Raw genomic sequence first — 26,659 nt, forward strand, 5'->3', positions numbered from 1 at the left:
ACTGAAGGTAGACTGCTTTACACTTCTTCTCACCTGCTTACACCATGTGTAGCCTGTACTCCATATTATAACTGTCCTCACTTAACAGTTCAACTAACAACAAGTCTGATCACAAAGGAAATGGGTCAGAAAGGAGAGAGAGATTACTGTAAATGTTTCTGTTGGCACTTTGTTATGTTGTGGCAAACTGGTATTAACTGTTTTGAAAAGGTGAATACTGTTTCAAGGAATGTGCTCAAGCAATCGAGAAGTGCTGAGCTTATTATCAGAAAATAGCTATGTATTTCACCACATATGTTGTTCTATGACATGGATTCCTTCATCTTGCTTTTTAGCAGGAGAGAGCATCGTGTGTAATTAGATATGAATACACACACTCAACATACACACTCATGCAATGACCATAGAGGTGGTTCTTGTGGTAAACAACTTGCACACAGATAGCATGCAAACACAGTGGCTATGAACACCAGGGGAGGCTGGTGGAGGTAGAAATCCAGCCTCCACTGATACACACACACAGAGAAATATGTGTGCTGAGCTGCTGAGTCACTGTCAGTCTCAAAGTCCATGTTGTTGCTTGTCCCATTTACATTGACATGTTAACCATTTAGCAGACACTTTTATCCAAAGCGACTTACAATTAGAGATTACAAAGACAGTCTCCCTTACCCAACCTGCACTGCAAAAAGTTAGCTCTCAAAAACAAGAGAAAAAGCAATAAAATGGGGGAAATATTACTTAAAATAAGCAAAACTATCTGCCAACAGAACAGGAACATTTCACATGCCAAGATGTTCTTAAAACAAACAAAAGCTATCTTAAAACTTGTGCAGTCAGACAAGAAACAAGCGTATATTGCCTTGATTTGAGATATTTAATCTTACTGAGATTTACTTTTTGCAGTGTGTTGACATCGCACGTTATCAGAGTAACTGTAAAACAGACATACTACTATACATACATATACAGTCATTCAACAATCATGCTCTCCCTCATTCAGTCTCCGTTTCCTCTGGCCTGTCGAGTTCAAACATGTCACACAGTGCTGCTGAGAATCCCAGGAAATAGCGGGCAGGTGTCCAGACATGCTCTCCCTGAAGACCAGTGTGTGTGTGTGTGTGTGTGTGTGTGTGTGTGTGTGTGTGTGTGTGTGTGTGTGTGTGTGTGTGTGTGTGTGTGTGTGTGTGTGTGTGTGTGTGTGTGTGTGTGTGTGTGTGTGTGTGTGTGTGTGTGTGTGTGTGTGTGTGTGTGTGTGTGTGTGTGTGTGTGTGTGTGTGTGTGTGTGTGTGTGTGTGTGTGTGTGTGTGTGTGTGTGTGTGTGTGTGTGTGTGTGTGTGTGTGTGTGTGTGTGTGTGTGTGTGTGTGTGTGTGTGTGTGTGTGTGTGTGTGTGTGTGTGTGTGTGTGTGTGTCTGTCTGTCTGTCTGTGTGTCTGTCTGTCTGTCTGTCTGTCTGTCTGTCTGTCTGTCTGTCTGTCTGTCTGTCTGTCTGTCTGTCTGTCTGTCTGTCTGTCTGTCTGTCTGTCTGTCTGTCTGTCTGTCTGTCTGTCTGTCTGTCTGTCTGTCTGTCTGTCTGTCTGTCTGTCTGTCTGTCTGTCTGTCTGTCTGTCTGTCTGTCTGTCTGTCTGTCTGTCTGTCTGTCTGTCTGTCTGTCTGTCTGTCTGTCTGTCTGTCTGTCTGTCTGTCTGTCTGTCTGTCTGTCTGTCTGTCTGTCTGTCTGTCTGTCTGTCTGTCTGTCTGTCTGTCTGTCTGTCTGTCTGTCTGTCTGTCTGTCTGTCTGTCTGTCTGTCTGTCTGTCTGTCTGTCTGTCTGTCTGTCTGTCTGTCTGTCTGTCTGTCTGTCTGTCTGTCTGTCTGTCTGTCTGTCTGTCTGTCTGTCTGTCTGTCTGTCTGTCTGGCTGGCTTTAGAGGAGTTGTTGCAGGGGAACATTGCTGCTCTGGACTTTGTTGACAATTCTGTTTCACATTCCATGAACACAAAGCCTGTCTGTCTGTCTGTCTGTATGTACACAAAGCTGCCATAAAGAAGATATGTGATGTTTGCTGTTAAAGTGAGGCTACAGGTTCTGCCAACAAAGTATAACCTCGCCCTCTGGTAATCCTGAGTCATGAGCAGGGGTGCACATAACTGGTGCGCCAGTGCGCATGCCTCGCCAAAATGCATGCTGCGCGGCAGATCAGCCGCATGAACAGGCTCTTGCGCACCAACAGCTGGAACCGCTGGGAGAGGAATTTACTTCCTCAAAATCCAACTGCTGATTGCTGCATCACTTCAAGCCCCACTAAGTAACTATTTCCCGTCCCCTCAGCCGAAGGCCCGACGAGTAATCCATCACAACAGTCGACCGGCGACGACCACGGCGACTCCCCTCACGAAAACATTCGGAAAGTATCGTAACTCGTACTTTCATTCCGCGTATCGCGTATCGCACGGTTATCACGCCGCCACGTGAAAATTCAGTCCCGAACGACTCGTCGCTAAAAGGAAAAACAACACCAAGGGACTTCACGTTTCTTTTCTCTGAAGCTTTCAAACGTTCAGACGTTTGTTTTACAGCTTCATTATCGCACCTCGACCCCTGACCCAGGGAATATGGTTGGGAATTCTATTAGAAAAAGAAAAAAAAGACTTTGTTGCACAATCAAAATAATGAGCTATTTAAAGTGATAGCCTACAACATCCTCTACCATGGTTGAAATTGAGGACAGTGATGATGATGATTAAGCTTGTAGCATAAACAAATGCTTAGGCTGTAACTTTTTGTTGAAAAGTTGATTTCAGTGTTTACAGAACAGAGCAGTGCTTAAATAGATGTCCGTTTATTTCAGTGTGTTTAAAGAACAGACATTCAGTTAGTGCTTAAAGAGATGTCAGTTGATTTCATTGTGTTTAAAGGAGTCTGACAGACTTTCATGCTTGAAGAGCAGTCATTTGATTTTGCATTTGATTCTTTTGTTTTGCACACAATCATTTGTTCGTTCATCTTTATTTATGAATAAATGTCGTTTTGCTAATATAAGTTATCCATGTATCACTTTTTTATCCATCCTGTGGGACGGGTCGTGACTCGCAAGCTCGGGGAGCACCAAGCAGCATCCCTAGGTGCTCCTCTGAGCACTGGCCCCAAAAAGTTATGTGCACCCCTGATTATGAGCCTTTTGGTGGTATAAACCTCAGTGTGCATCAAATGGAATCAGTGGCACCTAACACTAACATGCATTCATAGGCCTTTACATTACCAGGCACGACCACATTGTCTACTTGATTAATGGCTAGTGAAGTTAGACAGGCATCACCATCAACAGTTAAAATTCACAATAATTCCCGTGTTATGACAAGTTGGTTAATGATGTCAAGGTTTTTTCTAATGTGCCAAACACACCTAACAACATTGTTGTTGTTGTTGTTGTTGTTGTTGTTGTTGTTGTTGTTGTTGTGAAGGAGTGGTGACTATGGGGGTATTCCATCAATGTCGCTAAAGGAAAATCCAGGCTTATTTTTTATTCTCTCGCAAGACTGGAATAAGCCTGGATTTTCCTTTAGCGACCTCGATGGAATACCCCCCATGTAGAAAGAAGTAGGCTGCTTATTCCATATTTACATGGAGGAAGCCATTTCTACAAAACTGTTAAAATACCAGCCCCTACTTATTACTTATTAGCGGCATTGCCTTCAGGTGTCAGCTAATAATACCGATATTTGCCAGATATGAACATGTGAATTATCTGATGGTATGTGGCTTATTGCAGGCCTCCACAAGATACAACCAGGCTCAAACATGATCAGGCTCATAAACAAGCCTACTGTAGACAATTGACTACCATCACCAAGCACACCCCATGTATACGGACTACCTACATCTTAAACTCACAGACACTTGGTCTGATTCTGATTCTACTACTTGAACTATCTATTTTATTAGGCTAGTATTTGTACTGCTAATTGTATCATGTCTTATTTGTGAATTATGTCCTGTACTATTGTCACTTTTTAAATCTTGAATTATGCCTATTACCTTATTGTCTTGTGCTGCAATGTCAGGAACCAAAGCCTAATAATTGTACTCTCTTACACACTTGTGTAATGTGACACAACAATGAAACTTGAGCTAAAAGCCAAGCAGCTTGCTAGATATTGCTGTTATATGTTAACTGTTGTGGGAAGCTTAGTTGTGTGGAGAAGATGATGTATTTATGACGATCTGTATGACCTTTGTTATATTTAGGATTCTACTGATGGAATAATAATAATAACATAACTTTTATTTGTGTAGCACTTTTCCTGCAAACGTTGCAGCTGTACTGTGAACCCAAACAAAGTGTGCGTGTCAACTAAGGCTCACAATGCTGTTTACACTGTGTTGTTTGCTTTTCTCATTGACTTCCTTGGTTTTTAAGATCAGTTGGTACTGTAATCTAAGGTTCATTTCAGTATATCTCATGGACACCTGTACTATTGACAATAACAATTCAAAGTGTATTATATTGGCCAGGGTTAGGGTTAGGGTTAGTGTATTTGTGCATAGAATAATGTCGCCCCCCACCTCCCATCTTTGTTGATGATTATGTATCAATCCTAATCAGAGAAATCCAATAAAAAAACAATAATCAACCAAAAATAATTATGTTAAATGATATAATAATGATAATCACAGATAGTTACAACTACATATATGTCAAGCCATGAGAATACTACCTGTACTGCCTTTAGGTGTGATAGAACATGTGTTTGTGTGTCTGACGCAGGTGATAGAACATGTGTTTGTGTGTCTGACGCAGGTGCTCTCCTGTAACCTGTACACAGTGTTGAACATCCCTCACGATCCCGCCACCTTGGAGGAACACTTCCAGGACGATGATGACGGCCCGGTGTCGACCCACGGCTACATGCCCTACCTCAACAAATACATCCTGGACAAGGTACATGCCCTACCTCAACAAATACATCCTGGACAAGGTACATGGGAGCTCCACCCCCCATCCCTAGAATTACAACCCTTCTTTTTCATCATACTTTTTTACATTTCAGTCCAAACCAGACGGGACCTGACAATACTAACCCTAACCCTGACCCTAACCAGACGGGACCTGGCAATACTAACCCTAACCCTGACCCTAACCAGACGGGACCTGACAATACTAACCCTAACCCTGACCCTAACCAGACGGGACCTGGCAATACTAACCCTAACCCTGACCCTAACCAGACGGGACCTGACAATACTAACCCTAACCCTGACCCTAACCAGACGGGACCTGACAGTTGATTTGGGCCCAGCGGTGCTCAGGTTTGCCGTGACAGAGATACGTCTTGTGTGGCTGTGCCTCTCTGTCACTGCTCTGGTCAGTGGTAGATGCTCTGGTCAGTGGTAGATGCTCTGGTCAGAGGTAGATGCTCTGGTCAGAGGTAGATGCTCTGGTCAGAGGTAGATGCTCTGGTCAGAGGTAGATGCTCTGGTCAGTGGTAGCAGCACCTGGGGGGTATTCCATCAACGTCACTAAAGGAAAATCCAGGCTTATTTTGATAAATCTCATGAGATTTAGGATTGTCCTGGATTGAGACCTGGATTGTCCTTATGATTAGACATTATTGGAATACCCCCCTGTTCAATTAAATTATTTTGTTGTTGTTTTTTCCCTTTATTGATGCAGGGAGTCTCTCTGAGACTAGTGTCTCTTTCAGGTGAGCCCTGCTTACAAAGGCACATGAGAAACAAAACAAGAAGCAAAACAAGAAAGAAAGGTCAAGCTAAATTAATAAATAAATACAAAGTATACAATTTAAGTCATACTATGAGCTATGTGAAACATATGGGTTCTTCTTTGACAGTTCATCTTAAACTACCTCAGAGACATAAGGGAGTACAGGTTTAGAGAATCAAGGATTTTGTTCTAATATTGTGGTGCAAAAAAACTAAAGGTCTTAAAGGTCTTCCCAACTCAGATTGTACAAAGAGAACATCTAGAGTTATCCATTCTTGGGTGTGAGTCGTATAACGATAATTTGTATTTCTTAATTTCACGAGTGATGTAAGACACATCACAGCTTTTGTCGTAGCCTTTTGTGAATAAATAGGATGTCATAATAAATAGGAGGTAATAATAATAATAAATGGTGAATTCAATATGCACACAATTACCCTCAAATAAAAGCTGACAATCTATACTTATTATACTATACCTCATAATAATAGTTTGATTTCAAATCCAAACTTTTGAAGTACAGAGTCAAAAGAATTATAAATGCTTCACTGTCCCAGTAATTATGCAGCGCACTCTATCCATTAACAACTTTTTTTTATTTGTATAAATATGTTACATTTATCTTAACACATAAATAATCAAGATTGATTACAACTTCAACAACATGATTATTATGTAAGAAAATAACCTAGCATAGCTACTATCATTTTGGTATTATTTTCTAGAAAACAAAACTGTAAGGAATTTCAATGGAATTGACCCCATGACCCCTCAATGACAACCAATGACTGAGATGATGTTGTATACTCAGGTGAAAGGGGGGACGTTCGACAAGGAGAAGTTTGACGACCTTTGCTGGATGATGTCGATGAAGAAGAACTACCGAGGCGGGTCGGAGCTGTGCCCCCAGAGAGACAGCTTCAGGTTGTTCTGTCTGTTCAACCTGCTGTCGGAGGACAGATACCCGCTGGTCATGATCCCAGAGGAGGTGAGAGAGGGAGGGCGGGGAGATGGAGGGATGAGGGAGGAAAGGGGAGAGAGGGAGGGCGGGGAGATGGAGGGATGAGGGAGGAAAGGGGAGAGAGGGAGGGCGGGGAGATGGAGGGATGAGAGGAAAGGGGAGAGAGGTAGTGAGGGGAATAAAAAGATAGAGGTAAGGGAAGTGTATTCTGGGTAGAGATTAATTCCTGGACACAAAGGCTCCATGTTAACATTCCATTACGTTAATGCCTTCCAGTAACTAATTAATCTGATCTGCAGTGTAAACCAATGATGAGTTGATAACATCACAATTATAACTCAACCTAAATACATGGCTATGTGCTCCTTTTTAAAGCTGCTTGTTTGTAACTTGTTCTAACCTTTAATGGGCATTTTGAATGTATATCTCATGTTAGTTGTACAAGTAGTTACCGTATGATAGTTGTGTTGAACCAACTGGAGAAAATACAATATTTTTTATGGCAGTCATGGGAGGGATTAGAAAACTGAGATCAACACTTTCCTGGCAGATATTAATGAGCATCAGGTTGCTGGTGATGCTCGTTTCATCTGCTATGGTCCATCAATACAATCTCATATAAACTACAGTTTTCACTGGACTGAGCCTTTAACATAATAGCATTGTTAGAATGTCTAAATCACATGTAGTAACACACCTGGAAGCGTTGTCATGACGACCATACTTTTATTTGATAGCCAAAGATGTACCGCATGCTTTGCATTGTTTCCACGCCACCGCGATGTCCTCTGTTTACACAGGGTTGTCAAGCAGAAAGGCTGTGCGACGAGGATGGGATTGCAGAGCACAATGGATTAGCAGTCCATCGCCTTAACCACTCGGCCATCTCGTCATGCACTCATGTTGAAGAGGTAGCGCTTCCGGTCGGATCCTTAAAGCCCTTGACCATGGCATTTTGCATGAGTGACCTGATGCAAGATCTGTTGAAGAATTGAGCCAAAGCACTTCCATTTGGTGGTCCCAGCTGGTGAAACGTTTAGTCAAAGGGCTCGTCCGGGATTTGAAGTCGGGACCTCTCGCACCCTAAGCGAGAATCATACTCCTAGACCAACGAGCCGTCTGAATAAACTATGCCCCTCCCCCGCAACTGAGCCTTAGGTTGGGAGAAGTGTCCACCCTGAAAGGCATAAAGAAGGGACTCTTTCAGATCCTCTTTTGTTTGGTGTATCCTGTCCGGCTTGGCATGATGTGCTGCCTATGTTGAGTTCAAACTGAGGCTCTGTAGCTCAATGGATAGGGCATTGGACTTCTAGGCTTCTCTGTAGTAGGAATTCAAAGGTTGTGGGTTCGAGTCCCACCAGAGTCGTTTGGTTTTGTTTTCTTCTCAATACAGATGATCTGCTGCAGCATTTTTTTGCCTTGTCGGCACCATCTCCTAGTCTTCTTTCCTGTCGCTGGCATTGTTCTAACGTTTTTTTGGAACTGAGTGATCTTTTTAGCCCGTCTCTGTGGCGCAATTGGTTAGCGCGTTCGGCTGTTAACCGGAAGGCTGATGGTTCGATCCCACCCAGGGACTTGCAGGGATTGTGATAGACTCTCCCAACTGTCAAATACTCTCTTGTTTGGCTTACATTAAATCCAGCCCGAGGCTCTGTTGCGCATTGTAGCTCTAGGCTTCTACCTTTTAGGAATTCAAAGGTTGTGGGTTTGAGTCCCACCAGAGTTGTTTGGTTATGTTTTCTTCTCAATACAGATGACCTCCTGCAGGTTTTTTTAGCCTGTGGCTTCCATATTGAAAAAGTTTCCGCGCTCAAAGAAGTTGTTCGATGATGTCCCATTTGAATGTGCTCTACGAAAGATGTACCGCATGCTTTGCATTGTTTCTCCACCACCACGATGTCCTCTGTTTACACAGGGTTGTCAAGCAGAAAGGCTATGCGACGAGGATGGGATTGCAGAGCACAATGGATTAGCAGTCCATCGCCTTAACCACTCGGCCACCTCGTCATGCACTCATGTTGAAGAGGTAGCGCTTCCGGTCGGATCCTTAAAGCCCTTGACCATGGAAATTTGCATGAGTGACCTGATGCAAGATCTGTTGAAGAATTGAGCCAAAGCACTTCCATTTGGTGGTCCCAGCTGGTGAAACGTTTAGTCAAAGGGCTCGTCCGGGATTTGAACCCGGGACCTCTGGCCCTCGCACCCAAAGCGAGAATCATACCCCTAGACCAACGAGCCGTCTGAATAATCTATGCCCCTCCCCCGCAACTGAGCCTTAGGTTGGGAGAAGTGTCCACCCTGAAAGGCATAAAGAAGGGACTCTTTCAGATCCTCTTTTGTTTGGTGTATCCTGTCCGGCTTGGCATGATGTGCTGCCTATGTTGAGTTCAAACTGAGGCTCTGTAGCACATTGGACTTCTAGGCTTCTCTGTAGTAGGCATTCAAAGGTTGTGGGTTCGAGTCCCACCAGAGACGTTTGGTTTTGTTTTCTTCTCAATACAGATGATCTGCTGCAGCATTTATTTGCCTTGTCTGCACCATCTCCTAGTCCTCTTTCCTGTTGCTGGCATTGTTTTAACGTTTTTTTGGAACTGAGTGATCTTATTAGCCCGTCTCTGTGGTGCAATTGGTTAGCGCGTTCGGCTGTTACCCGGAAGGCTGGTGGTTCGATCCCACCCAGGGACTTGCAGATTTTGATAGACTCTCCCAACTGTCAAATACTCTCTTGTTTGGCTTACATTAAATCCAGCGCGAGGCTCTGTTGCGCATTGTAGCTCTAGGCTTCTACCTTTTAGGAATTCAAAGGTTGTGGGTTTGAGTCCCACCAGAGTTGTTTGGTTATGTTTTCTTCTCAATACAGATGACCTCCTGCAGGGTTTTTTAGCCTGTGGCTTCCATATTGAAAAAGTTTCCGCGCTCAAAGAAGTTGTTCGATGATGTCCCATTTGAATGTGCTCTACGAAAGATGTACCGCATGCTTTGCATTGTTTCTCCACCACCGCGATGTCCTCTGTTTACACAGGGTTGTCAAGCAGAAAGGCTGTGCGACGAGGATGGGAATGCAGAGCACAATGGATTAGCAGTCCATCGCCTTAACCACTCGGCCATCTCGTCATGCACTCATGTTGAAGAGGTAGCGCTTCCGGTCAGATCCTTAAAGCCCTTGACCATGGCATTTTGCATGAGTGACCTGATGCAAGATCTGTTGAAGAATTGAGCCAAAGCACTTCCATTTGGTGGTCCCAGCTGGTGAAACGTTTAGTCAAAGGGCTCGTCCGGGATTTGAACCCGGGACCTCTCGCACCCTAAGCGAGAATCATACCCCTAGACCAACGAGCCGTCTGAATAAACTATGCCCCTCCCCCGCAACTGAGCCTTAGGTTGGGAGAAGTGTCCACCCTGAAAGGCATAAAGAAGGGACTCTTTCAGATCCTCTTTTGTTTGGTGTATCCTGTCCGGCTTGGCACGATGTGCTGCCTATGTTGAGTTCAAACTGAGGCTCTGTAGCGCATTGGACTTCTAGGCTTCTCTGTAGTAGGCATTCAAAGGTTGTGGGTTCGAGTCCCACCAGAGTCGTTTGGTTTTGTTTTCTTCTCAATACAGATGATCTGCTGCAGCATTTTTTTTGCCTTGTCGGCACCATCTCCTAGTCTTCTTTCCTGTCGCTGGCATTGTTTTAAAGTTTTTTTTGGAACTGAGTGATCTTTTTAGCCCCTCTCTGTGGTGCAATTGGTTAGCGCGTTCGGCTGTTAACCGGAAGGCTGGTGGTTCGATCCCACCCAGGGACTTGCAGATTTTGATAGACTCTCCCAACTGTCAAATACTCTCTTGTTTGGCTTACATTAAATCCAGCCCGAGGCTCTGTTGCGCATTGTAGCTCTAGGCTTCTACCTTTTAGGAATTCAAAGGTTGTGGGTTTGAGTCCCACCAGAGTTGAATGAATGAATGGTCTTTATTGTCATTGATATAGTACAGGTACCATACAACGAAATTTGGGAGGGGGGGCTCCCCTGGTGCTAGGAAAAAAACTAAAAACAAGAAGGGAAAAGAGCTGGTTTACATAAATAAAGGCTATGTACACTATCCACTATACTATACTATACAAATAAAACACTGTGCTGTACTCTATGCTATGCTATACCTATTCTAACATTTCCTATCTCTGAACCTTATGTACCCGAGGGTTGTCATATTGCACATAGTGTTATTGCACATTCATTTAAAGTGTCGCAGTTTGCAGGTTTGAAATGTTCACAGTTGTGTTTCGGTATTGCACTTGATTTCAATCTAGTAGCTGCCATCAAATTGTCTAGATTGTCCAGGGCCTAGAACCTAGGTCTTTGCTGTGTTCAGGGCCTGAATGGCCCTGGGGTAGAAGCTGAGCTTCAGTCTGTTTGTCCTTGCGAACATGGTCCTGAACCGCCTGTCCGAGGGCAGCCGAGCAAAGTGTTCGTACCCAGGGTGGGATGGGTCTCTGGAGATCTTGGAGGCCTTCCTGAGGCAGCGTGTGTTGTACAGCTCTTCCAGAGAGGGGAGGGGGGCGCCGGTGATCTTCTGGGCCGATCTCACGACTCTCTGTAGCGCATTCCTCTCTGCGGCTGTGCAGCTGGAGAACCACACGCAGATGCAGTAGGTGAGGATGCTCTCCACTGCGCAGCGGTAGAAGGTCACAAGCATCTCCTGTCCGATGTGGTCTTTCCTGAGGACTCTCAGGAAGTAGAGCCGCTGTTGTGCCTTCTTGGGAGGGATTAGAAAACTGAGATCAACACGTTCCTGGCAGATATTAATGAGCATCAGGTTGCTGGTGATGCTCGTTTCATCTGCTGTGGTCCATCAATACAATCTCATATAAACTACAGTTTTCACTGGACTGAGCCTTTAACATAATAGCATTGTTAGAATGTCTAAATCACATGTAGTAACACACCTGGAAGCGTTGTCATGACTACCATACTTTTATTTGATAGCCAACATCTCCAAATGACGCCCTGAGGCTGCGATTAACATTTGAAAAGCATTTGTGCATGTGTGTACACCCTCTTCATGGTGTATTGAAACTGACCTTACAGTTTTGTATGGCCTAACCATTTCAACCGTAATGGCGACATTTAATATGGTATGGCAAATGTTGGTATTCTCTTACATCCTGAGAACCCCGAATGTCCATATCATTTTCATATATCACAACCTCGAAAGTAATTTTTTCCACCTCTGCTCGATTCTATTGGCTCTGACGCTTCAAATGAGGGGTCAATCATGACATTCTGACCAATAATTTCGGGAGAAATTTGACTGCGTAATCTGACCTGGTGTGAAAAAGAGGCGGGTGCGCCAGACAAGCGCGCAGCAGGGCCCTGCTTGATGCAAACAGAGTCTTAACAGTTGGATTTGGGTGCAATTTATACCTATAGTGATATATCAATTAAATATAATACATTTTACAGTCTTGACACATGAGAAAGTCTGATACACTGATGGTGACAAAATGTCTCCAAATGGCACAATTTGGTTGTCCGCCTAAACATACCTGTACTAAAACAGGTACAAAGTTGCATTGGCTCACATTACTAGCATCTAATTTGGCACAAGTACTCATCAGACCCTGGAGTACTGATTCCTAGATGATTTGGGCTTATTCAGTCAGGTTTCCAAGCTGATATTCACTCTAAAAGCTGTTTTTTTTTTAGGCGGAGAGTGAATTTGAGATTTTTCACAATGTTCTAGCTCTATTTACTCTGACACAGTAACAGTGTTAGCTTTCATATTTGATACCAAGATCATTATGAAGGCCCTTGTGATTGTGGAGATATTCTATATTCACTGTGGGCATGTAATTTCGAGCAGAAAACCTGAAAAATACGACCGATAAGAACACAACCAGTGCATTATTCTTTGCATAGTATTGATCTAATTCAACTGTTACACTAACGCTGGACCTCCTTGGTTTAAAAATAAATAAATAGAAAAATGTAAGGAGTGGGTCATAGAAGACAGGTTAACCAAACAGGTCAATGCTCTGCAATGATTGTTGCAGCAAGACTACTGCCCTTGGAGCATCTGGACTGTGCCTGTCCGTGTTCCTGTGATACAGCTTTCACATCTGAGGGCTGGTTTGAGCAAGGCACTGTGCTCTACAAATCACCTTCTTCTAGAAATAACCACTGATTAAATGATCAATATACAAATCTGCACAGTGACTTGCTGAGGCTGATCCTCTCACACGCCGACAGTAGCTTTGGAAACCTCTTGGCTAAACTGTTGGTATGTCCTTCTCCATGTCCTTCTCCATTGTTGTTAAACAATACAATCTATGCGTGAGCTCAGCAAAAATGTAATTATGGTACATTGTAAGGGTCAAACTGGGGAAGCCGTTACTGGCGATAAAAGTGGTTTTGTTTTGTATCCAGTTTGGTTAACACTATTCTTTGCATGGGGCAAGACCTCACTGCCTAATCAATTGGCTTGCATTTAAAACCAGCTTAAAGCCTGCTAGATCACAGTTCCTTATGACAAACCTAGCCGACTACTTCAAGATATACTATATTACATGACTATTTAATAATGGCTATGGATGTGCATCTATCGAACTTGATTTTCACCCGCTAGAGAAGCTGTGAATGTTTATTGTGACTTTGAGTAACTTCATGTTTTTCGTCACTGGGATCATCTTCTAACACTCGCAGTTGGAGTACCTTCTGAAGAAAATCTCCATGGCGATGAACCAGGAGTGGGACGGGAAGCCCCTGGAGGACCTTCTATCCCAGGAAGCCTCTGTGTGGGAGGAGGGCATGTCGGTGTGGGCGTTCCTGGAGCACATGGGCGCTGGGCGGCTGCTGAGGGTGGGCAGTGTGGAGGGCTTCAGTCTGGCCCTGGACCAGGTCTTTCTGGAGATGTACCACAACATCCTCAAGCGGGTGAGTGGAGAATGTTTACGTTTTTTCCCATTTAGCAGACACTTTTATCTAAAGCATCGTTTCTCAACGGGCGGTACCGCCCCCCAGGGGGCGTTCAGACAACATCGGGGGGCGCTGGAGCAAATATTTTTAAAAGGGGGGCGTTGAGGTGTTCTTGGGGGGCGGTCACGCATAAAGTATTTTTCTCATGAAAAACAGCTGTCAGCAGTGTTATTACAGGTACGTTCGTAAATGCACGAACGGTCAGTTCGCTCGGACAAACCGTCTTTTCAAAGGTAGTATGGGTAGATCGCATGGCATTGAACAAAACCCAAAAGGAGAAAAAAAAAAAAGTTTGCTTATCATCCATCCTCACTATGGCTTTTGCCACTTGATTGACGTACAGGTAAGCCAGTCTGCGATCTGATCTTTTCACCTAACACACGGTTCACCACGCATGCGCAGTCAACAGCGCCAACTACAAAATACTAAATACCGGCGAGACTAATTACCTAGTTAGCCTTCCAATTTCTACTATTTACTATGTAATACTAAAGAAAGGGTATACAAATGAGTGGGGAAGCTGGACCAAGTAAGAAACCAATAACGTACAACTTCCATCCAGAATGGGAGGAGGACTTTTTTACACGATGTGCAGTGTTTCCTCCAGGATTTTTCCCATTAGTGGCGGAGCGGCTACCTTTCGATTTTTTTCCGCGTGCACGCGCATAAAACGCGCACTGGCGCTCAAAACAAAGACTAGAGGGTGGCAACAATTATAATTTCTTAAATAGCGGTTAAGTCATTAAAGCCGAGAAGGTGATTTTATATAGAAGGTGATCAAATACCAATATATCCTACAGCTGCAGCGGAACATGTGGAACGCGCATTACACACACACACACACAGAAAGAAAGGTGCTTGCACGTTAGGTGCGAGAATGCTCGGTTAACCCATTAGCGGGAACATTATTTGTTTCACAAAATAGGCTGATTTAATTGACCATGAACATCAGAGACATACATTACGAATTTTCATTTAAAATACTCTATACTGAGCACATCCTAAACATCATTAGGGCACAGGGACTCTCCAACCTCATCAACAACATCAACAACAAAGATAGGAAAGCCAGGTTCTTTGAAATATACTATGCCACACCCATCCTCCGGACACTCAGGGTGACCGCATCAATAAATCACACTGTGCCCTACAGCTGGGACCCCCCTCCAGTCTACAAGATATGGAGGGACTTTGCCTTCAGGACAGGATTGTCCGCGGCTGGGCTGGCCTCATGGAAATACAAAGACATTATGACCTTCATAAGGTCGAAGGAAACCATTACTCACCCCAAGGCCAGCACAGCCGTGGACTCCAAACAGGTATGGAAAAACATTAATCATAAATGTACTAACAATAAACAAAAAGACATTGCCTGGATGGCTGCTCATGGTTGTCTCCCCACTAGGGAATTCTTGCATAGGCGGCACATCGCAACGACTGAGAAATGCCCCCACGGATGCACGGACACAGAACACATTAACCACCTGTTCTGTGAGTGCTCCGTGGCCAGGCGGGTCTGGGCCCTGTTTGTTCCCTCTGTCTCCCTAAACAGCCTGCTGACCCTGCCCCGCTTGACGGGCGAGAACATCCTGTATGGTCCTCCCGGGGGGTGCACAACCCCCCAACTACAACAACAGTGGAGGATCATCAGCGCCGTCAAGCAGGTACTCTGGGAGACGAGGAACATCAGGGTCTATCAGAAACAGAGCGTCCACCTGACAACCCTGAGGAGGAGAATCACCCTCTTCCTCAGGGACCATGCTATTGTTGACTTTAAAAATAACCCGGATCAAGCAAGAGCGGTGTGGGGGGTGGAGAGATGGAAAGACGTCATCCTCTAAACCCCCCCCCATGCCGCGCCGCATCGCCCAACCCCCCCCCACCCCGGGCCTACCTCACTACACCACCAGTTCCTGCACTATCACCTTCACCACCGTTCCAGCACAAGCCCTGGTCAGCAGTATCACCATCACAAGGACCAGGAGAGGAGCAGCGCACAACACCAACAGGGAAGTTTACTGCACCTTCCACCACCTACACATGTACACAGCACTGACCCACTTCCTACCCTCACCAGAATATCACCACACACAACCCACAGCCGAACCAGCCGTCTCTGCCAGCACCACCAGCACCAGGATGACCAACACCACTGGGTCACAGGGAAGTACTGATCACCCGCCTGACACCAAAATGCACACTACACAAACCATGCACACCTCCCTTCTCTCACTCCTGTATCTTTTCAGGCACATGTCATATCCAGCTCTGACACCTACCCAGGCTTCCAGACCCAGGAGCAGAGACCGGCGGGAACCACCACGTCACCCCAGCACCAACCCCAGGTTCCAACTCAGCGACCCCAAACCCCCTGTTCCGGGCCCCCCCCCCCCCCAACTCCAGGCCCCCAGCTACAGGCCCAGTCCCCTACCCGCCAACCCCCAACCCCCAGCCCGGAACAAGCTGAGAAGAGCCAGGGAGCTTTTTCCCTGGATAAGCTGTGTACAGGTTTTTCGCCTCTGCTTGCCTGCCATGCGCCGAGCTCTCTGGGCCTCTCCTCGGGGGCTTCCGGTCGGCCTGCGTGCTCGATCTGCTCCGCCGCTGGGGCGCCTGGTCCGGCTAGCCTCGTGAAGGGCTACAGGAGTCTGAGCCTGGTGGGCGGGGCCGGATGCGCCGGTGGTGGGGCGGGTCGGGTGAGTCGGGTGTGTGGGGTCCCTCGGGGGAGGGAGGTGGGGGAGCCACGGCTTTGCACTGGTGGGCAAACTGGATAGTAGTCGCTCTACAACTAGAGGGCTGCAGGGGAATTTTTTTCCCGGATGCACAGCGAACAGGTTTTTTACCCCTGCCTCCTACCGACACTGGAACCTGGACACTGAACACTGAACACTGAACATTACACTACACTGGACAATACACTGAACACTGAGCACTTTAGTTAGTTTAATGTTGGTTGTTGTTGAATGTAATGTCTTAAATGTCTGATTGTTTGATTAATTGATTGTATACACGGTGTTGCGTTTTTATAAAAACCAATAAAAAACACCTATACTGAGCACTGGTATAAGAACATGAACCAGAGAACAGCAGTAAATGCAATAACCCACAGTCGTCGCTGATGATGTTGCATTTTCGATTAGGATACGGGATTAAAGGCACCGGCGACGGGCTAAGAGAGAAATCCAAAGTCCCGCTAAATTCGAACCAGTGGTGTAGTCTAGGTGATATGCAGGACTACGCCGTATTACCCACTAGGAAAGGCCAAGGATTTCCATATACCCACTTAAAAATGTGTGAGGATACATAACGGCGTTTTGTGACAGAACTTTCACTTTCATTCATAAAATTCACCCCGTCTGTGTTACGAAGCACTTGACTTTGGACCATTGGGACTAGCGTCATATACCATTAACTATAAATATGAAATATGTCAAAATGCAGCACTATCATGCACAGATCAGCCGTATAACATGTAATTTATATAGATATATATATAACGTTAGACAGGGAGCGCAGTTCCGAAATGAACGATATGAAAAAAATCACAGTATACCCACTAGAAAAAACTAGACTACACCACTGATTCGGACCAATCACAAAACTGTTTTGAAAGCGCGTCGCCTTGCGCCGCGCGCCTGTTGAGAGATTCAGTCTCGATTGCAGTGCGAACACAAACGACGAGGTTAATTGCAACATTGTAACATATTGTAACTACGCCCTAAATCGTAACGAAATGTTGGTCTGGAAGCGGCCTAAATCTAGCTTCAATCTGCTTTTTTTCTGTTCTCCGGTCATAATAACTTGCTGCCTTTCTGCGCAGCCTGAATCAAAGTGGACTGTCTGAATAGTGGCGGAGGAAATTCTTTCGTGGCGGCCCGCCACCAATAAATGCATATAGAGGAAACACTGATGTGATATTGGAAGTGCGTCTGTCTGATCTGCAGATCTACGATGGCTGTTTGGAAGAAGGGAAATGTGGCAAAAGAGCGAAAACGTACGGCTGCAACGATAGCTTCTTATCGCGTCAGTCACGTTCTTGTTAAACACAAGAAGAAAACAAAGAAAAATTGTGAAAAAAGCGTTTCTCGAGGCTGCAGATTGCCTTTTCGATGACAGATCCACAGTGGCTGATGACACCTTGCAAGCCTGCCTACACCTTACAACCAGCTCCTACAGCCCTGACTACTAGAAACTAGCTGCCTCCTCCCAGTGCCAGGTCTCCCACTAAGGTAGAGAAATGCATGTATTTCCTCCTTTCAAACTAGGGAATTACCTGTTTTGTATCTGGTTTACTTTTCTGTTTGTTGGATCAGTAGTTGGCTATGGTACTGCAGACTGGCTGTCAGTGTGTGAGTGAGAGAAAGTGACTGTGTGTGTGTGTGTGTGTGTGTAAGAGAGAGAGAGAGAGAGAGAGGGGGGGAGAGAGAGTTTGTGCTATGGCTCCCTATGCAGACTGGCAAGTGTGTGTGTGTGTGTGTGTGTGTGTATGTGTGTGTGTGTGTGTGTGTGTGTGTGTGTGTGTGTGTGTGTGTGTGTGTGTGTGTGAGTGAGAATAGCAAAGAGGGAGAGAGAAAGTGTATTGTACTATGCAGGCTGGGAACTGTGTGTGTGTGTGTGTGTGTGTGTGTGTGTGTGTGTGTGTGTTTGTAGTACGTGCGTGTACGTTTGCGATGTTTAAACTAGACTGGTAGATCTTGGCAGACTGGCTACTTGAAAAGTAGATCTTGGTTCAAAAAAGTGTGGGCACCCCTGCCTTATACCATACCACCATACCAGAACATCACAGCAGGAACAACCTATCTCAAAAAAGCGATCATATTGTAACCAGTCCGGAAAGCTCTCTGTCGCTTACCAATAATCGAACCTAGAGAAATCAGCTACGAATGTCCCCTCCCCTCGCAGGTTCATTACAGTATATTACATAAATGTATTACTGTTAAGTGTTGTTGTGGATGTTATCCCTAGTGCCATTCTGAGGTTAGCATTGCGATGTGTTCGTCTTAACGTTTACAAACTAAAATATACCATCGCTTTTTTGTGATATGTTGCTCCTCTGATGTCCTGGAAACGAACACATAAGCACTCCGAACAGCTGTCAGCGTCTTTTGTTGCTATAGGAAACCACTACTCTGTCTGCTTGCGATTGATCAGCTGTCAGCAGTGTTATTACGGGTACGTTCGTAAATGCACGAACGGTCAGTTCGCTCGGGCAAAACCGTGTTTTCAGTCAGAGCACCCATCTCTGAGCGCTCCCAGAGCGCAGAGCTCTGAACTTTGGAACTTTGTTATGTTTTGATATGAGAAATTCGAACTAAGTGGTCAGTTTATGAAAATAATACCATAGAATACTAAATAAAGTATTTAAATAATAGCCCCCTAGAGTTTGCCGCCATATTGTGACCCCCCCCCCCCCCCCAAAGTCCAATCAAAAATGAATAAATATTAGCATCATAAAACAGCAATTTGGCGAAATGCAACACCAGCACACTTAAAAAACAAACAATGTTAGTTGTAATATACAGTTTTGTAGCCTACTGTTTGTTCTGCACCGGTCATGTGTGAAATTGCTGCTGTGTTATTGTTGTTCTGTGATATAACACAGAATATTAGTCAACATTAATATTCAGGGAAGAAAATAAGCCTACTTTTTTTGATGGGGGGCGGTAAGAGACCTGGATAATGGACAGGGGGGCGCTGGCCCAAAAAAGGTTGAGAACCACTGATCTAAAGCAACTTCCAATTATGTTACATGTGTCTCCCTGGAGTAACTTAGGGCTAAGTGCCTTACTCAAGTACACACTAGTGGTGGTGTTCCCAGGTCTTACTCAAGGGCACACCAGTGGTGGTGTTCCCAGGTCTTACTCAAGGACACACTAGTGGTGGTGTTCCCAGGTCTTACTCAAGGACACACTAGTGGTGGTGTTCCCAGGTCTTACTCAAGGACACACTAGTGGTGGTGTTCCCAGGTCTTACTCATGGACACACTAGTGGTGGTGTTCCTAGGTCTTACTCAAGAACACACTAGTGGTGGTGTTCCCAGGTCTTACTCAAGAACACACTAGTGGTGGTGTTCCCAGGTCTTACTCAAGGACACACCAGTGGTGGTGTTCCCAGGTCTTACTCAAGGACACACCAGTGGTGGTGTTCCCAGGTCTTACTCAAGGACACACCAGTGGTGGTGTGGGTTAGCTGTTTAACCCTTCATATCTTTATCTGGATCATTATCCAGGTGGGTGTGGCTTGAACCAGTGCAAAGTGCATTGCGACAACAACATCTTCAGTAATATAATAATTAAGGCCTAATGATAAAACTGTTGCTTATCTAACAATTGTCTTTGTAACATAAAGCCATACAACTGTTTATTTTTGATCTAATAGTAAGTAAGTAAGTAAAGCTTTATTTATATAGCGCCTTTCGTACATGAAATGCAACTCAAAGCGCTAATACAGCAATAGTCTACAGGTAAAACACTTCTGAAACAGGCTTTCATTTTTTTAAAGGTATGGGCCTATATTCAATTATTAATTGGGACTAAATACAATTAGGACTAAAATAAATGCAGACTGTAAATTGATTGAGTGATGGAATCAATCAAATGATTGAGAATCCAGATCAACAGTATTGCGTACTGGAAGTTACTTGATGGTGCAATATTCTGTTTAATGTTATAATCCAAATACTAATTAAAGAGCAGAGAAACAAATAGAATCCAATGGTTATGACTCTCTCCCTCTCATTGCTGTCTCTCATTCTCTATCCCTCTCTCTCTGTTTGTCCTCTTTCTGTATGTCTATCTGTCTCTCTGGTTCAGGGTTACATGTGGAAGAAGGGCCATGTACGCAGGAACTGGACAGAGCGTTGGTTTGTCCTGAGGCCGTCCTCTATGACCTACTACAGCAGTGAAGACCTCCGGGACAGGAAGGGAGAGATTCAACTGGACAAGAGTTGTGTGGTGGAGGTGAGATAGAGTAGTGTGTGTGTGTGTGTGTGTGTGTGTGTGTGTGTGTGTGTGTGTGTGGATAGAGTCTGCGGAGATGCAGTAGTCTCCTAAAATATGTTGATTTGGGTATTTTGGTGCTATATGGATAACATTATTTGTATTATTAATTTAACATTTGTACACATTATAAAATATTTTTCACATGGTAATTTCAGTCCTTTATGGTATATTTGGTATTATTCCTGGTGTCCATGCCACCTCTCTCCATATACCGCTCTCTCTTGGTTTCCTTGTACCATCACAAACCATTCTCTCAAATGTTTAGTTGAGTGTTGTGTTACATTGAAGGAGAACACCAATAATGTCTGTCAGGCACTGTCAGTCATTTATACAGATGGATAATAATAACTTTATTCATACAGATGGATCTGTCAGCACTGTCAGTCATTTATACAGATGGATCTTTTCAAACATCCTTCCCAGCTCTTGTCACCACGTTGTGGTAGTTTAACACATCTTCATAACTCTGTCTGCTACAGCGTTGAGGTAGCCCACTGTTACAAAGGCAGTTTGAACCTTTTAAACCCTAACCCTAGACCTACTGTACAGTTGGGACCAGTTGAGACCAGTTGAGACCAGTTGAGACCAGTTGAGACCAGTTGAGACCTACTGTACAGTTGGGACCAGTTGAGACCAGTTGAGACCTCCTGTACAGTTGAGACCAGTTGAGACCAGTTGAGACCTCCTGTACAGTTGAGACCAGTTGAGACCGACTATACAGTTGGGACCAGTTGAGACCAGTTGAGACCAGTTGAGACCAGTTGAGACCTCCTGTACAGTTGAGACCAGTTGGGACCAGTTGAGACCAGTTGAGACCTCCTGTACAGTTGGGACCATTTCTATTGGAACAGACAACTCAAAGAAGTGTAGGCTAGCTGAGGCAACAGACACGTTTTGGTGTGTACATCATTACATACTACACACTTTTAAGGCTGTAGAAGAAGTCATGATACATTTCTGAATAATTATTGTTACAATGTAATATCTTCACAAATTATGCAGTTTTACAAATACTTAGAGAGTTGTAGAGAGTTTTGGGCGAGAGAGAGGTACTCACTGGAGATGTGAGCCGAGGCTTGGTTGCACACCTGCCTCCCTCCCCTGCAGCAGAGAGCACCTGGAGTGTGGCAGAACGGTCAACTTGTTGAGTATGGACGCTCATTTTTGAAAAATGTGGAATTTTAGCTTGTAGAAATAAGTCACAGGTCTAGTCTTGGGGTTGTAGCCAACATTGCTGCCTATCAACCAAACATTCTAATCTCAAACATTCTGCTGAAGTTGCTAGGATTGATTGTGACATCAACATATTCAAAAGTAATTGCATCTTTATAATTCTTAGTTTCTATGGCAATGAGTCAAATGTGTATATTTTCAAATCATATTTCAGCAACCAAACATTCTAAATTCAGAGATTCTAAATGATTGTGATGGCATGTGTGTGTATGTGTGTATGTGTGTATTATTGTTTTAGGTTAACTTCTTGTTCTTGGGTCAATTTATGTGGCTGTTATTTCAAACTGAAATAATATGAACTGATGTTGTTGTTGTTCATCTCAAGACAGTGTGCCTGGGCTGTGTTCATAAACTAGTAACATATTTACCCCGGGGTTGTAAGCGTGAGGAGTTTTTTTAACGGGGGGATATTTCTGGACGCCTACATTTTGTAGACGCCCTTGTTGCCATGGAGAAGGCCATGAAGCGGGACAAGATTGCGGTGAACGACCGCCAGCTGGCCTGCGCTCGCATCACGTCGGAGGAAGGCCAGGACTACCTGAAGGGCATGGCCGCCGCCGGCAACTACGCCTGGGTCAACCGCTCCTCCATGACCTTCCTCACCAGACAGGTACAGCAGACGATGGGGGGGCCGTGGTCGACGGAGGGTCGATTCTGGGATGTGACGTCCACGGGGGAAAGGGGCGGGCAGCGCTACCAGAAAACGGAGCCGATCAGGAAACAATAATAATAATAATACTACATTAGACTTATATAGCACTTTTCTAGACACTCAAAGACGCTTTACAAACTGAAAAGATCGAGTAGTAATAATAAAAAGAAACAACAAATTTAATAAAATAATTTATAGGGGCCTAATTAAGGTAGTGCTGGGGACACATGGGAAGGGGAGGGGGAGAGGGTTAACTGGTGAAGGTGAGCTGGAAGAGGTGAGTTTTGAGGGCCTAAATTTAAATTTTGGCAGGGTGTTGGCCTGAGAGGAGAAATGAGAGGAGCCACCCGGTGTCGTTGTTCACGTATTAATATCAGAGTCAGAATCGCTTTTACATCTCACTGTACATCTCACTGTACACAGGTAAAATTCTTTGGCTTTGGTTCCTCAACATTGGCATTGCAGCATTCAGATACAAAATCACTATAATAATAATAATAAGTAAAATAAGTAATCCTACAGTAATAAAGTGAATAGAGTAATGAAGTGAATATCTCTGGTAGAAGTTGCTGGGACTTCCTGGCCTGACGTCATATCCCAGAGTCTACCTTTAATGACCCAAAAATGTAAAAAGCTAGAATACCAAGATGCACCCGTTAGCACTCAAAGGTCAAAAGCAGACATTTTAGACGCAGACGAAAAAAGCCAATGTCTATCCGCGCGAGTTGAAACGTGTCAGAAGTGTACAGCACACACTACCTATGTACTCAGAGGTCTGAGGTGGTCATCGCCGTGGGTGTGTCGGTGTAACATCTCCTTGGTGCGGTTGTTGGTCCTCCCGCCCCCCTCAGGCCTTCGCCAAGGTGTTCACCACCACGCCCGACGACCTGGACATGCACGTCATCTACGACGTGTCCCACAACATCGCCAAGGTGGAGGAGCACATGGTGGACGGCCGGCAGAAGACCCTCTTGGTGCACCGCAAGGGCTCCACCCGGGCCTTCCCCCCGCACCATCCCCTCATCGCCGTCGACTACCAGGTACCGGCAACTACTACAGTCACCTGACACCTCTAGAGAATAGTCTAGAATAGTCACTAGGTAGGCCAGGTGTTCTAGTGCTGTGGAATAGTCTAGAATGGTCGCTAGGTAAGGATGTTCTAGTGCTGTGGAATAGTCTAGAACGGTCGCTAGGTAAGGATGTTCTAGAACATCCTGGGATGCTGCAGAGCTTGGTTAAGTCATTGCTTAATTTGTGAGCAACATTTGAAAAACAATGTTTACGTTATACTCGCCAAAACCGTATCAACTAAACCTCAGTCTCTGTTTCTATCTTCCGCCAGCTCACAGGGCAGCCTGTGTTGATCGGGGGGACTATGGGCACCTGCAGCTATGTGTTGACAGGCACAGAACAGGGCATGACTGAGACCTTTGGCACCACCTGCCATGGCGCGGTAAGCATCACCCAAGGCCTCTACGCCTCTCTCTCTCTCTCTCTCTCTCTCTCTCTCTATCTGTTCTTTCCGACGAATCAATCAGTTATTCACCGCATCACCCTTTGATCGGCCGATGTTGAACATGTTGCTTGCTAGAGTTCCCAATAGCCACTGTCAATCGTTTTCAACCTAACAAAACGTTTTTTCACCATTTACTTCTGACCTATTTACCCATCACAAGAACTAAAAGGTTGTGTGTACGAGTGGTTCAACTCACCGTTGTGCTTTCAGGGTCGTGCCCTGTCACGGGCCAAAGCCCGCAGGAACTTTGACTTCCAGGACGTGTTGGACAAGCTGGCAGACAAGGGCATCGCCATCCGGGTGGCCTCGCCCAAACTAGTCATGGAGGAGGTAGGCAGGAGAAACCAGACAGTTATTTAAGCAATATCACACGAGAGGGAGTGCTGTTATACTGAATATCAGCACGGCTGTGATTCGGCCGCGGGCCGAGCACCGAAGACAATCACAGCCGTGCTGATATTCAGTATAACAGCACGACCTCAAGTGTGATATTGCTTTTATACAACAGTTCTACAGCACCATTTATTAGTTAACAGTAATAAGCGACAACAGATTATGATTTGTTTGTTTATTTAATCATTTATTTTGGCTCCGCCAACAAAAAATAGTTCTGCAACTGAACTTCAACTGGACTGTTGAAGTAACCTGAACACAAACATGTAGTCTAATTAATGGTCATTTAGTAGAACACCTGTGTGGTGGAGTGATACATAGTTAAAAGTCCCAGTGCTGTTATACTGTATATCGGCACTCATTGAATGCCTCTTGTCCAATCAAATTACTTAGTCGGAACTAACTGTTGTATAATATAGTATATCTTTAATTGTATGTACATTACATTCTTTCTTTTTTTTTCTTTTTATTTCTCACACTTGCTTTGTCAATGTTAACATACGTTTCCCATTCCAATAAAGCCCTTTGAATTGTAAATAGTAATTGTAAACATGTTTTATTGTAGTACTAGATACTAACCTGAAAGAACTGAATTGGCCTTTAGAGTCTTAAATAAAGATTTACCTCTGGAATAACCCTTTTAGAATCATAGCAGTCTTGTATTCCAGTACTACCAGACTCTATTTTGTGATGAATAGGGACTAATGGTGTTTTCTGTGTTTCCAGGCACCTCAGTCGTACAAAGATGTGACAGATGTCGTCAACACTTGCCATGACGCTGGAATTAGCAAGAAGGCCATCAAACTACGACCCATCGCCGTCATCAAGGGCTAAGGCGCTCGGCTCCGTTAATGACACTGTTAGCACTTCACCCAGGAAGCGCATGAGCAAATCATGAAGGAAGTGAACTGTCGGCACGAGGAACGACAGGGGGAACTGTCTGCCAGCGGAGCCTGCACAGACTGACCTCATAAGCAGCTTTTAGCTTATGACGTATGATTTCGACACAATTGACAGTTGGTACATTGATCAATCAAATTAGATGGGGGAAAGAGAAAGTCCGTAATATTTTAATTGATCTTCCTAAGACGTTTGAGTGGCGTAGGTTTTTGTTTGTTTTCCTCCTTTATGCCGATAGCAGTGGAATGGGACTTTTGGGGTTAAGCTACAAAACAGGTAATAAAAGAAAGAGCACCTATGATTCATTGCATCAAATGATAAGTTGTTGCTTTTTGTTATATTTCTTAAATAATGTTATTTTTAACTGTCCGTGTACCACTTTTCATTACACTTGACAGCTTTGCAGAATCATATTGTTAGCCTCGTAGCATAATTGCCTAGGTCATGCTTCACTTGTGGTCAGCCGAGCCATCTTTGTATGTAGTGTCAAAAATGCCTGTCAAAGAGATGACTTGAGCAGATAGTGATTTTGGAATGTAACAAGCATTCTGATAGGCTGACGGCATTGGCAATAACGCACAGTGAATCAGCAGTGTTAGGAGAGTAGAGTTAGGCAGATCTCAATTTGGCCAAAATATGACAGGCAATTATGCTATGAGCAGGCCCGGGGTGGCTAATCGGGAGGATCTGGAGTTTTCCCGGTGGGCCGGTCTGGTTTTGGGCCGGTCTGGGCCGGTTTTCAGTCATGGTAGTACTTGCAAGCCGATACCGTTCTGGGCGGCTGGGCCGGTACCATTCTGGGCCGATACCATATAAATAGGGTGACCAGATGTCCCCTTTTGCGCGGCCACGGGGCCAGTGTCCATCTAAGCGCCGCAACAAAGCGCCGCAACCAATGTTCGCTGACATGTTCAGTTGCAGCAGAACGTCCAGATTCTATGGAACGTCTTCAGCCTATCAGGAAACAGCATTCATGTTCCCATGGCAACGGCCCCACGTGGATATAGGGAGCTGGCTGCTTGTGCGAACCACCCGCTGACTCAAAGGGCTCGTAAAGTGAAACTTATTGTGTCAACAATATCTAGTATCAAGTACCCACTCGATATAACAAACAACAGTTTAACGATCACTAAATACTTATAATTTGTGGATTGGATTCACTGTTCTCGTTTGCCGTAGGCTACTGGTAAGTGACCACTTTACTTGTAAACATACTTTTGTTTTAGGATGTGTTCAAAATCAAGGACTGTGTGTTCATCTATTTATGTGTTTTTAGCATGTTCATGTTCTCAGCATGTTGTGCGATGTTATAAAAACGTAGTTAGACGTTCGTAGCGATGTACCACTG

The 26,659-nt window shown here is 44.7% G+C and overlaps 2 protein-coding genes across 2 annotated transcripts; both read left to right on the forward strand.

Moving 5' to 3' along the window:
* Positions 1 to 3,452: 3,452 nt before the first annotated feature.
* Positions 3,453 to 21,102, forward strand: LOC308164032 (differentially expressed in FDCP 6 homolog; the record flags this gene model as incomplete). The annotated part of the gene is made up of 6 exons (XM_080538197.1): positions 3,453 to 3,458; positions 4,746 to 4,919; positions 6,514 to 6,690; positions 13,347 to 13,577; positions 20,429 to 20,575; positions 21,097 to 21,102. 6 exons carry the CDS (start codon positions 3,453 to 3,455, stop codon positions 21,100 to 21,102), a joined length of 741 nt encoding a protein of 246 aa, XP_080394323.1.
* Positions 21,103 to 23,520: 2,418 nt separating this feature from the next.
* On the forward strand, positions 23,521 to 25,620 carry LOC308163361 (RNA-splicing ligase RtcB homolog). The gene is made up of 4 exons (XM_080537553.1): positions 23,521 to 23,542; positions 23,845 to 23,955; positions 24,229 to 24,348; positions 25,138 to 25,620. Exons 2-4 carry the CDS (start codon positions 23,878 to 23,880, stop codon positions 25,243 to 25,245), a joined length of 306 nt encoding a protein of 101 aa, XP_080393679.1. The 5' UTR covers positions 23,521 to 23,542; positions 23,845 to 23,877; the 3' UTR covers positions 25,246 to 25,620.
* The last annotated feature ends 1,039 nt before the right edge of the window (positions 25,621 to 26,659 follow it).

Source organism: Nansenia antarctica (assembly GCF_963989245.1).
Source record: "Nansenia antarctica genome assembly, chromosome: 8".
NCBI classification, from domain to species: Eukaryota; Metazoa; Chordata; class Actinopteri; order Argentiniformes; family Microstomatidae; genus Nansenia; species Nansenia antarctica.

What these genes read in the sequence shown, in the direction of transcription:
- LOC308163361 (XM_080537553.1), top strand. Translation starts at nt 23,878, where the DNA reads ATGGGCACCTGCAGCTATGTGTTGACAGGCACAGAACAGGGCATGACT. An exon ending in GCACCACCTGCCATGGCGCG is followed by an intron (nt 23,956 to 24,228) that starts GTAAGCATCACC and finishes TTGTGCTTTCAG; the next exon opens with GGTCGTGCCCTGTCACGGGC. An exon ending in CCAAACTAGTCATGGAGGAG is followed by an intron (nt 24,349 to 25,137) that starts GTAGGCAGGAGA and finishes CTGTGTTTCCAG; the next exon opens with GCACCTCAGTCGTACAAAGA.